Source organism: Myripristis murdjan, chromosome 4 (assembly GCF_902150065.1).
Source record: "Myripristis murdjan chromosome 4, fMyrMur1.1, whole genome shotgun sequence".
Classification (NCBI taxonomy): Eukaryota; Metazoa; Chordata; class Actinopteri; order Holocentriformes; family Holocentridae; genus Myripristis; species Myripristis murdjan.
Genome location: NC_043983.1, coordinates 5,796,703 through 5,813,400, shown reverse-complemented (window position 1 = coordinate 5,813,400; position 16,698 = coordinate 5,796,703). Strand labels below are relative to the sequence as shown.

At 40.2% G+C, this 16,698-nt stretch overlaps 1 protein-coding gene across 3 annotated transcripts in view; it reads right to left on the bottom strand.

Annotated features, from left to right (window-relative positions):
* Positions 1 to 865: 865 nt before the first annotated feature.
* The window catches only part of wwtr1 (WW domain containing transcription regulator 1), a 34,119-nt gene continuing 18,286 nt past the window's right edge, over positions 866 to 16,698 (bottom strand). The window contains exons 3-8 of one of the 3 annotated variants that reach the window (XM_030050082.1): positions 13,907 to 14,008; positions 8,250 to 8,447; positions 6,803 to 6,897; positions 6,478 to 6,605; positions 5,263 to 5,375; positions 866 to 5,119 (exon numbers count right to left, since the gene is read on the bottom strand). In XM_030050082.1, coding sequence (XP_029905942.1) covers positions 4,932 to 5,119; positions 5,263 to 5,375; positions 6,478 to 6,605; positions 6,803 to 6,897; positions 8,250 to 8,447; positions 13,907 to 14,008 — 824 coding nt within the window. In that variant the 3' untranslated portion in view covers positions 866 to 4,931. Of the gene's footprint in view, positions 5,120 to 5,262; positions 5,379 to 6,477; positions 6,606 to 6,802; positions 6,898 to 8,249; positions 8,448 to 13,906; positions 14,009 to 16,698 lie in introns of all 3 variants that reach the window. The other 2 variants (XM_030050081.1, XM_030050083.1) reach the window with 2 other exon arrangements.

Sequence of the window (16,698 nt, the reverse complement as noted above, 5' to 3'; positions counted from 1 at the left end):
GGTCACAAACGAGCAGGTGGCCTGTTTACACATGTGCTTATTGGAGCTACAGACAGCACTGACCACACAAACAAAAAAGCGGGAGTGGTTTTTGGGGACCTGCTGTACATTCAGGCAGCTGTTTGGCATGTTGGTTTTATTCTTTATCACCACAAGGGGGCGATAAAGAGAAGTGGGTCAAAGGCTGAGGACTACTGATGACGACTGTGCTTTACATACTTTGTTGAAATAGTTTTAAAATAGGCAGATATCAAAAATCAAATGGCATTCCATGATAAAATGACATTTTTTTTAATCATCCATTTATTTCATTTTAAAGAGCGCCCTGGACAGATGGACTTATATGCCAAGTATGATTTTGTGGTGTTGTGCTGTGATGCAATTGTAAATGCACTGTTTTGTAATTGCCTTAATAAAGAAAAAAATACAAATAGCTGTAAATTCATTCCATTTTCAAGAGAATCAAGTCACATTTTGCTGTCATGTTTTTTGTATGCCTATTTTTTGGCTGAGCTTTGAATGCAACCACAAGGGGGCAGCATGATTTTCCCAGCAGGTTACTACTGACAAGAGCACTCTGAAAAGTGATCTCCTGAAATGCCAGGTTTCAATCATAAACCTGAACTGAGAGTCCCTGGCAACAGCGCTCTATATGCATTTTTTCCAAGATGAAATGTGTACCATTAAGAATGTGAGCATAACTAAATGTGCTGGAATACTGCTAGATAATTCTGCCTGTCTCCTTTCCTTAGCTGTCTCACTCCCTGCTGTCATTCAGAGAGCAGAAGACAACAAACAGGACAAACAGGAAAAAGGACAAACAAGTGGACTGACTGGTAAAGAGACTGAACAGTACGATCATATCTGTGGTTTCATAACCGGTTTATTCATTTTTTTTTTATAACAAGGTTACAGAATCTTAATTCCATCTTTCTGTTCAAAGATTTCACAAATCATGACATGACCTGTAATAGAGTTATAAAGAGCAAGCTGGCTTAACACAAAGCAGTAGTACAGGAAGGCAGGGGTGCTTAAATTGTGGGTCATGGCCCAAAGATGATTGCCCAAGATGACTCAGTTTCTCTTTCACTCGCACTGCGTCTCACCTTAGGACCCAGAATCATCAAATATATTGGCACTTTTGTCATGTAGGGACCCAAAGTGAGAACATGTAGCTGCTCACTCTGGTACCAAGAGTGATTATAACATCCATAACTGATTATCATGTGAGAACCCCCCCCCCCAAAAAATAAAAATAAAAATAAAAAATAAAATAAGATAAAATAAGATAAAAAAAAAAAAAGTCACATGTTGTTTTGGGGAAATGTGGGCAGTAGACAGTAGAATGGCACTGTGTCAGCTTGGGACACCTGGATATGTCTGGAACATTGATTCTGCCTATCAATTGGCTTGAGTTGCTGAACTGCAAGACCACCAAAAGCCATTGTGATCAATTAAGAATGCACTGTTCCTCATTATTTCTCATTTCTTAGTTTGCCACAGCAACACTAGACACTCTACACTCACTACCACAAATCTACCTACCAATCCCTGCACCCATCGTCAGAGCTCCTTACTGTATGATTCCAAATGGATCAATGACAACACATATAAACCACACTCCTTCTGGCTCATCTCCCCTCTTCCTCTCTAACTAACCTGCCTGACACGAGTCAAGCCAACTCTTATCGCTCCTCATCTTCCATATCATGAAGTTTAAATCAAATCCAGTTACTGAAATACCTTTAAGTGAACTGAACACTGATGGTTAAAAAACACCTTTCACTTAAACATCATTCTACTACTAATCTGACTTATTGATTACAAATTGACAAATGACAAACTGTCTACCCACACCTCTCACATATGGGGAATGCATAATTATAACAATAACATGCAATAAATACCCACAAGACAAACTATATTCAGACTGCTAGCAACCACCATGCTACTGTCCATTAGTGTCTACAAGTGTCTCACATGCTTGCTTTGTGAAAATGTATGCTGTTTTTTGCTACATACAGTAGTGCCTCTGAGAATCCTGACTGGGTGAGTGGAATTTAGGTCGTTCACTTGTTGTCGAGGCCAAAACTCACTTTGTGATTAATCATCCTCCTGAATAACGACTGGTCACATCTTCAATTGGTAGTGCTCAGAAATGTACATCTTCAAATTTCCATTAAAAACTATCTGTAAAAGGTACTAACAGAAGGAAAATCTATGTCATGATAAATACTACAAATACAGCCTCTAGTAATGCAAATCCTACAGTGGTATATGCAATCTGTCTAGACTTATAGATTACAGTATAGGGAACTGGCCTTGTGGTCTCCAAAGTTTTCATATCATCAAGACTTTCTCTGCACCTTTGAAAGTGGGATGGGATGGTGGCATAGAGATACTGTTGAGTTTAAAACAGTGGCAAAAACAAAAGAAATATGCCTCACTGACAATAAATGGGGCAAGTTCTCTGTCCTTTTGATGCATAAGATGCATGTTACTGAAAACCACTGGTATAAAAACGCTGTTTCACTCAAAGACCACAGAAACAGTTGTTGTCCCACTGAAAACTCCAAATGGCAAAGACGAAAGTTACTGCTATGTTGCATTTGGAAACCTAGAGGGCCACAGAAAACTGTAACAAATCATCTGGCATAATTAAATTCATGAATCTTACAATTACATAATAATACAGAATACTGTAGCAATACGTATAAAAGAGTATAAAACACTTAAGTATAGTTTCAACAACAATAACATGGCTTGTTCACACGGTTACTGCACCCTAGTCAAAAAAGTGTTTATAATCAATAATAAAACAAGGTCAACAGTTTAAAGCTTCAGCAGATATATAGATCGTCTCAACAAAAGGAAACAGGAAATACATATTTGGTACAAAAACCTCGAAGAAATGCTTTGATCTGACTACTTAAAATATGTTTAGCTTTAAAGTAGGCCTGCTAAGGCCCACTAAGGATCTGCTGCAACAGCTGGAAAGCCCACAAAGCTAGCTCGCTACTAAACCCAGAGCCAAGTCTCTGAAGCCTGACCTCTAATGGTGAAAGCAGGATGCCTTGTCTTTGGTGGCAGGCGACGTCATCACCCAGTGCCCAAAGCATCCAGGTTTTTGTCCTCAAGATTTCACTTATGGTATTTTCTCCTTACCTAAGGACTGTGCTTAAGGGTGTTGCAAAAACCATCTTTAGTGATTTCCTGAGGAAAGGTAAAATACTTTGCATCTTTTGACAGTTCAACAGTCACAAAACACTGGTAAACACTGTCCAGACTTCCCTGCGGATAACTGTGGTGATAATTGTGAAAAAACAGCTGCAAAAATGTCACAATCTTTCTGTGTTTGGCAAGGCTACAAGGATTTAAATGTATATATATACACATATAAATATAGTGGTAGATTTAAAAAAATTCCTTTCCATTAAAAGTGAAAGGGGAGACCCCGTCACTGTGAGGAGGTGATTTGTCTACTTGAAGGACAACAAAACACTCATTCCGTGGGTTAGAGCTGATTTCACTTAGTCCATGTTTTCCAGACAGTTGTCATCCCAACAGCAGCATCTCACGCAATATATGGAAGGTAGAGCCCATAATTTAATTTCGACTCCAGCAGCTCCCGAAGTTGGCTAACCTTACACATGGGATCTGCACATTTTGATACACTTCCTTAGAGGAAAAAAAAACTTCTCTGCCATGGTTTAGCCTTTGTTTTGGCCAAAATAGCGCTTGAAGCTACCTTAATTATTTTTCCTTATTTCTATCGCTAAGGACATTTATGCAACAGATAATGAACTTTAAGGAATTCTTTAGTGCTCTGATGTGCACTTAAGGATAACACCTTATTTAACTAAGGATGTTTCCTTGGTACATTACTTTAGTTAAATTTGTGCAAAATACTTTTCCCTGGGAAATCTTAAGCAAACTGCCAAGGAAAGTATTTCACTTAATGCAAGTGGGCATTGGCTTCCTACCTTTCACCATTTTAGAGGTCAGGCTTCACACAGCTTTGGGTTTGGGGTTTAGATACTCTTTAAAACAAAGTAGGGCACTTCCCCTTTGGCTGAGTGATAAATGTATGCAAACACTATTTGTTCACTTTGAATAAGGAAATGCAAGAGGTTTTCCTCAGTTACACAATAAAATCCACTACTTTGTTTGGTTAATTACTAGAGGGGATACTGACAGTAAGGAGGCCATTTTAAAACAGTTTAATGCTTTCAGCTGGATCTTAGAATTATAATGGGTATTCCCCCTGTGGCTAAGGCAGCATAACAACAAACCAGCTCACCATGAAGGTCCCAACATATGCATAACCATGAAACCAGTGGTGTCTGGCTTTTGATTCATAACGGACAGAGTTTTGTTAGGTTATACTATGAACTCTCATTTGCTGGTCTTTCTCAAAAACTAAGAAGCATTAGCATGTAAATATGTAACAATGTTCTCCTTAACATCACTGTCACCATAACAACACACTCAAGAAATCAGCTGGCACAGAATCACCAGCAACAGCCATGGGGCTGAACTGTGGTACTATGGCTGCCACCGAAAATTCAATCGTTTAACTCTGTCTATCCAGTGTCATCCTAGTTATCATCGCAGTCCAGACTTCACCTGAGTCCACACCCTTCAGACATCCTCAGCAGAGCAAACTAACACGAGTGATGAGAGCAGAGAGGCAGCACAGCCAGTATGAGTCCTCCTTCCTCTGTGCTGCAGGTGTTGATGTGTGTATTCTTAGTTACAGCCTCCTGTGTATGCATGTGGATAGAATAATGCTAATATATCTGTGTAGAAACTACTGATGTGCTTATTTCTGACTTTATCTACTGTTTGTGTGTGTGTGTGTGTGTGAGTGTGTGTGTGTGTGTGTGTGTGTGTGTGTCAGAGAGAGAGAGAGAGAGTGAGTGTGTGTGCGTCTATAGCCAGGTGAGGAAAGGTTCGTTCTTGTTGAGAACAGACTCCACATCATTGAGGATGGGGATGAGGTCAGATCCCTCCAGAGTTCCCAGGTCAACATTGGTTCCTGGCAGTGAATCCAGGAAGTCAGGGAAGCGACTTGGCTGTCCAGTGGGCATGCTCAGACTGCCCTGCGCCTGGGAGTCACCTGATGAGACAGCAGAGGAGTGAAATACTCATTCTCTACCATTGGGAAAGAAAAAAAGAACAACAAAAAAACAAAAACAAACACACAAACAAAACAGAACAGTATAATTCACTGTGTGTCCGCTCAGATATTTTTGTGTATACCTGTATCCATTTCTTCCATGTTATTCAGGAAGTCCTCGGGTGTGGTGGGGATGCTGTAACAGCCTAAACCCAATCCACTGTCAGTGCTCTGTTCTCTGGAGTGGTGGAAATGACTGCTGTGGGTGAAAGAGAAAACAACAAAGAAAATAACCATTACTTATATAGAATTTTATAGAATATAATAGAATTTTGAATCATAGCTCAAACCCAATGGGTCCCAACAGACCCCGACAACTCCAGGTTGTTTTGGGCTTGAATCTCACTATTTTCAATGCAACTTCTCATATGCACTAGATCGGAACTCAAGCTGTGTCCACATGTGTGTGTTTCCAGACTTGACACTCCAATACGACCTGCCTGATCGGATAATAATCAGGTATTTTTCCACATGCATATATTCCACTATATATATTGATAAATTGTCTGGATTTGCCCACATGCTGTCCACACCCCACTGAGATCCGAACTCAGTGTGAACCAGGCCACCTCGGCATGTGGTCTGGCTGATTGAGCAAGATCCAATCTGGGAGCGTACAGGCTTGGCATGGTTTTTAGCATGACTGGATGACAAAAGTTGCATTGACAAGACAAGTGTAACCACAGCCATAGAATCTGTTTGTTAAGAAACCAGCATACTCAACCCAGGGTCAGGCTGGAGTCTGGAGGTTTGACTTTGTTCCTTTTGGACTCATGAGTAAACTGGTCCACACGAGATATAAAGTGCTGTTTCGTCATATTATATAGTCATCCATTTGACTTGCTTTTCATATGTCCTAGATAGTTACTTGATTTAGCAAAAACATCCATATTGTCATTGGGTTGGAAAAAAAAACATGTTATCCCAGCTGTTTGCAACAGTGTTTGGCTGAAGTAGTGATACTTTTGGTCAGTAGAAACCTAACATTAACCAGATCACTGAAGTTAGCTGGCAAGGTTCTACAAACAGATTTAGGTTGTCTGACATGCCCGTTTTGAGGCACACTGTTATAAACTGTTGTGATACAAAACAAAAACAACTATTATAAACCTATAAAGAGCTAAAGCTCTGCATTATCATTAGAACAGGCTACTACCTCACAACTGGACATGACTGCACAAAAAAACTAAACAATAGAGAGGGCAGATGAGTAGTCTTGCTCATAATAATAAAAAATAAATTTAAAAAATCTGATTAAAGGCGATTCTGTGACTTCCCAATATAGGATTTTTAGTCACCTGTTAAGGAAGGGGTCTGAACCAGCGCTGGCCATGTTGCTGTTGTTTTTCTGATTGGCCCCAGCAGGAGGCAGTGATGATGCTAAGCTGTCTGCTTCCATAGGTAGCTGTCCACATAGTGCCACTTCCTGAAAACAGGGGGAGAGAGACACACATAGAAAATATGCCAACCTGCATTCTTGTGTCTCTATCTTTATCATATCTCAAAATCTAAGTGGATTGCCATGAATTTTGTGTTCAAATAACACACTTTTTTTTTTTTTTTTTTTTACATCAGTGTATGTGTGTGTGTGTGTGTGTGTGTGTGTGTGAAAGAGACAGTCACCTGTCTCATGAGTTCCTCCTGTCGTCTTTGGATCCTCTCTCTCTCCAACTGGATCCTTTGGAGTCTCATCTTTTGCTGCTGGGTAACACCAACACCTGACAACAGAAACAAAACAGAGTGAGGGACACCTGAGCCTATTGGCTAAAACTCACTGCACCCCTTCACACTTGTTCTTAGAGCTGCCTATGTTAATGCCAACTTGGAAACCCAAACCATGAGAGGTCAATTAGCTTCACTCTTAGGCCCCATTCAAACTGGTTTTTACATCCATCTCAGGTAATCCGATCACAAGTGGACAGCACAGGTGTGAATGGGGTTCACTGCATCAACACTCTGTGAAGCATTCACTCAAACCACCTTTGGAGGTGGTAAGGGACACATGGGGCAGATAGTATTTGTAGTGTGAACACTAATGTATCCCAGTGTGTGCCTGACAACATCAGAAGACCACTTAGTGCCTTTGTGGACGGACGGAGTGCTTGATGGAGCAGACGGAGCAATGAAATTCAAATCTGAGTGAAGTGTTGCGCACAACTGCTTACTGAATGGGTCAGAGATAGGATGCAGAATAGGATGGATAGGGAATATTCAGAAGATAGCGATAACATGGAATATACTGTTGAAGTGAGGAGGATGGAGAGATGGGAAAAAGTTGGAGTAAGGTTTAACTTCAAACACAAACACAAAAGGCACAGACAACAGCTGATGGTCCACATGCAGCACATTCTGCACCAGCATGGGAGGAAACAATTCTCCATACCAGGAGGAGTTAGTGTATTGGCTAATGAACTCACATTGTCGTGAAGAGCTAATGAAATCACAAATAAAACTGTAGATGACGTATACATGGGCTGCCCATTAAAGTAAGTTAAGAATTCACGTGTACCAGAAAAACTTGTATTTGTAAGAGGTAAGAAGTTCATCTGCGTTCAACACTGATGCTTTTGCACTTCCCCGTTGCAAAAACACAAAACTGAGGTTGAACATAGTTGATCTTTTTACAAGATAAGACTGCTGTAAATGTAATGAAAAAAAAAAATATATATATCGATAATTTTGTCCAATATTGTCCAGATTAGACACCTGCTTGTTTAAGAAACCAGGATTAATGTTAGTCCATACAAAAAGCACTACAACTTGTAGTTTCTGTTATTAAGCCAGTGTTTTGCAGTTTGAGTAGCAAAAGCTGCACTGCTACATGTCTTCTGCATGAAAGCAATTTCAGACATCCTCTCCCATTCAGAGCTGCCCATTTACCCAAGATGAGCATGCTTCAGTGACAAGTACTGGCTGATATTGCTTACTAGCAAACTTTAATTTGGGAAAATAAAGTAAAAACAACAACAACAACAACAACAACAACAACAACAACAAACAACCACTGAAGCTCTTCAACACACAGTGCCACAGCGTGTGCACACAAAAGGCTTTGATTCAATTGACTTACCTTGAACACTGGTAACCCCACCAACTCCACTAGCCCCAGCCCCCAGGGGCCCTCCCACAACCATCATGCCACCAGCGGAGCTGTGCTGCTGGGCCAGGGTGCTGGGTGAGCCCATGGTCTGAACTGGCACCTGCTGGGCCTGTATCTGCTGCTGCTGGTGATGGTGTTGCTGTGGATGCTGTCGGTGCTGTTGCATCACTAGAATGAGAAGGGGAAAGAGGAATAGAGAAAAGACAAAATCTTTCACATGAAAAAGTCTTTTGGACACAGGATGTTGATAATAGCAAAGTACTTAAACAGCAATCAATCACTTGATCAATGCCTCACAGATTCAAAGTGCTTTTCTGCTGTTTGCTCCCTGTCTAATAACTGTTGGGCAAATTTTGGCTATGTCCTCTTGAACAGTTACACTAGAATTTATAAAAATATTCTTGGAAATTATTAGAGGCTTTGCAGTTGTGTCAAAAATCTCCCATCAACAACAGCGGTCATGGAGGTCCAACTGTGAAATTGTTACCCAGTACAAGCAATAAACTAGGCTAGCTAACTGGCTACATTATATAATAGAAAGTCCAGAGTCCAGCTAGCAGTCTTGTTCAACGGATAATAGCATACAGTGTCTAACAAAGGATCTGTGAGGCCTCGAAGTCCATCAGTTTTGAACTGAAAAATGCAAGTCACTTGTTTTTTTCTCGTCTTTAACAGTTATTTTTATAACCAGAACAATGAGGTATGTGCTCACTTGCCCATATACTGTATGCATTGTTTATTTGGTGTGAGATTTATCCACACTAGCTAGTATCTTTGCTCTGAAGGCCAGCATCCGGAAATGGGCGAGCCATGTAAGATCAAAAGGCTGCTCTATATGTGAAATAGTTGTGGTTTTACTGAGGAATGCGTAAAGAACAACAGGGGAATTTCCTGTTTTAGTATACAGTACTGCTGGTATTGTGTAAACCTATAACTACACTGTTTTGCCTGTTCTGCTAGTGGATGTGAATTTACTGATGAAATAATCAAAAACAACAGAGGACCTTTCTGATCCAGTATACAGTGTCTTTGTGTTATGCTGCCCCATCTCTTTTTTACATGTTCTGACACCACATTATAAATATTTTTAAAAAATACAAAAGTTAAAAAAAATAAAAATAAAAAGATACCTATATACATCTACACACACCACACACACCACACACACCACACACACACACACACACCTGAAAAGAAAATTACACAGAGGAAGTGTGGAGTGTCAGAAGAGAAGACAGCAAACCGAATCAGAGCTGAGAAAAAAGGTGAGAGGTCAAGTAGAAAGAGAGACAGACCCAGCAAATGCCTGTATTGGCTGAACATCCGACTGAGCCCCAGCCAAAGAAAAACGGTGAGCTAAATCTGACTTGGAACCTGAAGACTTAGCTGGCCAAAGCTGCTACACTCAAAACAAGGAATGTTGTGGAAGGTTAGACTATCTAAACTTAGTTCACCCATCAACCAATGTAAACCTTTCTGACATTAGTGTAACACTAAGTGGTGTCAGACTGAGGTAAGTTCTGTTAAAACAGTGTTTTAGGAAAATAAAAGAGGTACTGAGAGAAAGTTGTCGAAAAATCTTAAGAAACTTAAAACAAACAAATACTGTTCTGAAAAAGAACGAACAATTATTTGAGTTAGGGGGGCTTCATGCTGTCGCAGTGTTAACTCATCCTGCACCAAAATATCTCATTTGCGAGGCTTTTCTCTTTGAGAATTTGTGTGGAGACCAGTTTTAATCTGCTCCAATTTAATGTGGTCATGCCAATTTACTCAGCATCACTGAAACCTGCTACAGCTGTGTGTGTGTGTGTGTGTGTGTGTGTGTGTGTGTGTGTGTGCGTGTGTGTGTGTGTGCATGTGTGCTTCTATCGTGTGTGTCTGTTTGCTCACTGGGTTGTTAAAAATCAGTTCCAGGCATATTGCACAACAGTGTTGTGTTTTTTCTACACAGTTCTCTCATTCACTTTCATTCTCTCCCTCAATCTTTTTTGCCCACCTCTCCAAAGTCTATTTTTCCATTTTATTTCTAGACCAGCACCAGTCTATTCCTGGTATAGATTGTTTTTTTTTTTCCTGGTTCAAGATGGGTCTTCACTGCACTGTCTTTCACTAATTTATGTATTTGTTCCATAAACCTAACCATTTTAAAAATGTTTCAGTGTGAGATGTTTGGGGTATTTCTGGTAGAGTAGATGGTCTATAGTAAAGAAGGCCAGGAGGGAGCAAAGGGGGTGACAAGCGGCAATGGTGCAAGGCTGAATTCAAACCCACATCATTGTAGGGTACGCACTTTAGCCAACTGAGCCAACAGAAATGAATTGCTGTATCATCTGAACATCTGACTGAGCTCTTTCCAAAGAAAAACAGCAAGCTAAATCTGGCTTTGAGCCTGTAGACTGTTCTCTGCTAGGACAACAACACTCCTGCTTGGAAGTATGTCACGGAAAATGGACTGGACTTACACTCATATCCTTCCTGTTCCCTGAGTTTTGAGCACAGAGTTGTTAGCAAGTTCCACATACAAAAGAAAGAGGAAATGCTCCTAGAAAAACTGTATCTGATCAACTTTCCATGGATGGACAAGTCAGACACAGAATGCTTGGCAAACTACACCCCCATAAGGTGTCACCAAAGCAATGAACAGCGAGTAGGCCTAATTTCAGTGTACAAGAGACCCTTATCTTGAAATTAAGCTTTCATGCACACCAAAATTGTACTTCTCATGTATTTTTTTGTTTTCACATTATCATGAATACACTGCAGGGAGAGAGACAAAACCAACATTCTTTAAGTGTCATTTTTGCCAGGCCATACACTGTATGATAAAAATCCCAAACCACGGAACTTCAAATGCAATATCAAGACAAGAAAAATGTGTTGGCCTGCCTGTCCAGAGGGTATGACAAAAGTTTTATTGCAGTTAAATGCCATAGCAGGTCTTTCCAGGAGACTCTAATTACATGTAGCAATTCCCACATTTGATTAAATTAAATCCATTTAACAAGTAATGTCCAGCCAGCCACCCAGGGTCCTTTGTGTGTAGAGTTTGCATGTTCTCCCCATATCTGTGTGGGTTTCCGCCGGGTGCTCTGGTTTCCTCCCACAGTCCAAAGACATGCAGGTTAGGTGAATTGGAAATGCTAAACTGCCCCTGTGTGTGAATGTCACTGTTTGTCTGTCTGCCCTGTGATGGACTGGCGACCTGTCCTGGGTGTTTCCCCTGCCTTCCGCCCAATGAGTGCTGGGACAGGCTCCAGCAACCCCCGCGACCCTTGTGAGGATAAGCGGTTTGGAAAATGAATGAAAAATGAACAAGTAATGTGGGAAAGCATTTGAGGTACATAAGCTGCTCCTGCGCAGGAACTGAAGAATCTCAGAGGTTGAACTATGAGATATATTAGTAACTAAAGATGTGGTTTACCCAGAAAAGGGTTTGGTGCAGCTCTCACAAAGCTTTGTGCTGCTGTGACCATACTATTGCAGCTCCCAGAGGAAATATCCTGATTCACCTGAGCCATTGGAAAGAGCACAGAAGGGATAACTAGTGAATTTTCAAAAGCATACATTCTTGCAAAATACCAGGGGCGGCGTGGCTCAGGAGCACTGCTCCTGATGGACAGCTAGGCGCCTTGCATGGCAGCCTCTGCCATCAGTGTATGAACACTGTAAAGTGCTTTGAGTGGTCAGTAGACTAGAAAAGCACTACTGAAAAGCAGTCCATTTTGTATTAGTGTTTCCTAAAGTGTCCAATGCCAATCAGCAAACTGACATCTGACACTCAAGAATATGGTTAAGTGACTGAACGGGAGCGACCACTATCAATTAGCTTTACAACACAACTTCCAATGAAGCACGACAAGTTTGACCCCTATCCCATCATCTCCTCTGTATGTTACTGCTGCATGGCTCCGCAGGAAGGAGAAATTTGAAGGCATCACTCAGTTGGGAGTGAGCTGTGAAGTATCCCAATATGCAGACAACATTCTTGTATAGGTTTCTAGTTTCCTCACTCCACATGGTTTTAGATATTCTAGAACATATCCAAAATGATTTAGCATTTTAGTGTATGTGTTGAACTGCACAGACTGACTGTAATCTTCAACAGTACACACCTCAGTTCATCAGCCAAAATTCTCTGTAGCTTCTTTTTTCCTTTCATGTGGTTTAAGAGGTTCACATGTCCGAGAGTCTTGAGTGCTTGAAGCATTTACCAATGTGAATGTGAATCTTCCCAAAATCAATTCTAAACTCTGCCCTTTTCCTCGGATGGTAGAAATTTGTGCAAGTGCCTACATTTTTGTGTGTTCATTAACAACTCCAATAAATTAGACCACTACAAAATGTACGTATCTAATGGTTATTTTTTAATTCACCGCTTTCAATATGGGTCACCTTTGTGTAAGATTAATTATCTCACTTTGCTAATCACTCTGCTAAATTGCAGACATCTGAAACTGACTATTCTAGCTCTTGACACTGATCAGAGGAGCCTTAATTCAAATATGTGAGAGTCCATAAACCCAGACTTTGCTCTTAATCTGACAAATGCATGGGAGCCTTATTTACCACTGGACTTAAACAATGAGCACTGGGATCATATTCTTTCACTGGTCCATTCTTATATTTCTACAAGTTCACTTGACCAGTGCTAAACTTGCAAAAACATATCCTGAAATGAGTGATGTCTACAACAGGTGTTAAGTAATTGCCTGCCAATCTCATTCATGTGTTATGGTACTGCCCAATATATATGGGTATACAAATATTGATGTCATAAATCTAATCCTCTCAAAATAATTTTAGCACAAATACTGACTACAGTCACTTAATCAGTCCTATTTAAGTCCTATCTAGAGTTCATCTTATGATATGGCAGCTGCTATGTAAAGGTGTTTTGGCCCTTATGAGTTGAGCGGGTTCATTCTTTCTGCAAACCTCCTAGAGACAAGCAGGTTTAATATGATACATAATAAAATGTTTTAAACTTGAGGAAATTAGATTCTTTCTTAGGGGCTCCCCAAAAATGTTTGATAAGAGTTGGAATCCCCTCTTAAACCCTATAAACAATGAGACTATTTTACCTGAAAACCACAGAAACTTAAAGTAGTCTAAATTGAAATTGAATAAATTGAATAAACCTTTCTGTTCAGAAACGTGGGGAGAAAAAATCCTAAATCCAGACCGGCTAAGATGGCAGGGACTCTCAAATCCGTTGCTTCAATAAGCAGAGAAAAACCTATTTCAAATGATTACTTAGTGAAGGATGTGAACATTTGCACAACTAAGGTGTTGTAGTTTTTCATTTTAATATATTTTCAGAGATGAGTACTTTGTTAATTTGCTTTTACGGCTTCCTATATCCAAATGCAAATGCACTGTATATGCATTGTATATTTCACCGTAACTCTGCATCTGAAATGCAGGACATTCTGCACAAAATAAAGCTTGAAGCGAGACTGGTTGCCATGACACAGCTGAGTTGAATATGATAAGTCTGACTGATATCATCACTAAGTGAATGGTGAGTTCTGTCAGATAAGAATATGTGTAGGCTTAGGCTGAATGCTTTGCAATGGAAACAAAGGTTTTATTCAACTCATAATGCTCTGGGATTGGTTACTTACAGAGTTTTGGGTGGAGCCAGGAGGTGGAGTGTGTTTTGTGGTCAATGTAGTAGGTCTCTCCCTGAGGGCTGACTGCCTGTTCCCAACCAGCTGGTAAATCCCCTGGACAGGCAGTAAGATGACCAATCAACCCAAAATTCATAACTAAAGGACCTCCATTTTACTAAGAGCCGCGAGCGCTGTTAGTTGGGAAAAAGTCAAGTTGGACAACCACTGCCAGTTATGCTAACAAGGACTGATACTAGATAGATAGTTTACACGATTAAGATAGGACTATGAAGTCCTTTTATCATGTGTTATTGTTATTGTTGTAAGCAATGTTAGAAATTCCTGGGTAATGTAAGCAAAATTTGAGTTAACTGCACATTTAACAACAGGACAATGACTGGGAAGAAATATGCTTGAAGAGTAAAGAGTAACTAAACTCCAAACCCAGCTCTCTGTGAAGCCTGACCTCTAATGGTGAAAAGTAGGGTGCTTGGTCTTTGATGGCAGGTGATGTCACCACCTGTTACACTTAATGGATGATGACATCACCTGCCACCAAACATCAAGCACCCTACTTTTCACCCTGAGAGGTCAGGCTTAAGAGAGATTTGGTTGGTTAGTGGTTTAGTTATTCTTTAAGCTACTATAAATTAAAAATGGCTCCATGTGGAAATAATGTGCCTAGAAAGTGAAGGTTCGGTAGCTTAGAACTCCCTGGGTGTGTTGGGTCTTGAACTTTGTCCTGTACATGGTGTGGGCCTCACAAATCAAAAATTTAGAAATTTTGGGAAGACATTAAAATAGATTTAAAAAACAATCTAGATGTAAATCAGTTTTCAATGCAATTAAAAAACAGCAGGTTTGAGATAGCGGACTGGCTATATTAGTCAACACTGGGGTGTGCTTCAGTCAGGCTAATAAAAGCTAGGTGTGGGTGTGGATCACTCTAGACCTGACCCAGCATCACCAATAAATATTCACATAGTCCCTTGTGGAGTTTAAAATGCAATATCCACAGTATTGTATGAATACTAAATAAAACTGGTTAAAAGAGAAATGAATGGGTACTGTTATGAATTAGGTGACGATTAAAGGTATTGTAGCGGAGTCTAGATCTGAGTCAGTGTGTAGGGCGGTCAAACTGGTGGTGAAATTAGCTGCACAGTTGCAGCCATTCTTTTCCTCCAACATCCAAGCTTGGCTTGTACATAGGTATTTCCAAGTTGCACATGGGATACTCATATCAGAGCTGTTTAAAAAAAAGATGTCCCTTCCCATAAGTTAAGATGTTCAAGTTTTGAACTCTGGGATGATTTCACTGCAAGATGATGGTGGCTGGCACCCTATAGTAAGTCTCAAAACTTAGACACAAGGATGAGGGTTACAGTGGTGAAGCAAAAAGGCCACAAATGCGCAATCTCACACACACACACACACACACACACACACACACACACACACACACACACACACACACAAAATAAAACTGCCTGAGAGCAGAACAGAGGAGAGACTTTTTTGGATTCCCTGGCTAGTGCGGGGAGAAATCCTCTTGGCAAGGTTTAGGTTTTGGGAACAGTTAAGATTAGTGTAGGATTACAACTTTGGTTTAGGGTTAAAATTGGAATTAAGATTAGTTTTCAAAGACTATCTTAATGGAGTGAGGACACTGGCTATAGCATAGAGCTACACATGCCGTTTGCTAACATATTACAGCAACTGTATGGTGCTTGCAGACAAGTATACAGTGGAAATCATCATGTCACCACAGATACATATACTATATATTCAGTTATCAATCTGAGTGTGTAGATATGCAAGTGTTGTCAGGTATGGAACAACATTACTAATGTGAAAGTTGACTGGTGGGGGGGGTATAGGGGGTTCGGCAATCATACTCAGGCATGGTACAAAACAACTGTAACTAATGCGAACACCCCCTCAAAGACATACAAGATTAGATGTCAAATATGTAAATATTTGGACCAATAAGTAGGCCTGTCCAAAGACTGGCCAAACACAAATCACAACACTGGCTTAAAAATAATCTTAAACAAACAATAAATGTCTGATGTGTGTGAGTCTGTGAACAAAGCAACAAAGGCAGATTATATGGTTAGTCCTATTTAGTTATTTAGTTAGTTTTTACAAGGAAAACATTAAAAAGTAAATTTCATAACTTCCCACACATTATCGCTGCATGGTGGTGAACTACAGATAAGACAGGAGTGCATCCAATGACTAGCAAAGTGAAAATGTCAACCAACCAGGTAATGTAAGCAGGTGACAGAAGGACAGAAGATTCAATAGCACTGTGCATTTCATTCAGGTGTCCTCACATCATTTTCCACACAGTGCTAGCTTATCTATGTGTGTGTGTATCTGAGATAGTAAATGGAGTGTCTGTGGCTGATTTATCCAGTTTGTTTTATAACAGCTCTTTTTTGAAAAGACTGTACTGGCACTGTCAAGCAGGACAGGTGCAAACCCAAGAGTATGGTGCGTTTAATCATACACCCCCATATACACAGATATCATGACAGCATATTAATTGTAACCATTACAGCTTTCAGCCTTAACACAGATGAGGCTTGGGAGGTTGTTGCTTCAACTGTTGGAGCATGTGTATGTAGTTTATTTTCACTCTGGGACAGCTGCTGGACAACATGGTGAAACAAACCAGTTGAGACTCATGTATAAGTATAAAGAATCAAAGTTGACATTATCCTTTTGTGTCATTTTATATGTCACAGATTAGCAACATCTGCGGTGTGGTCCAAATCTCCATGGAAAATATGAAAGGG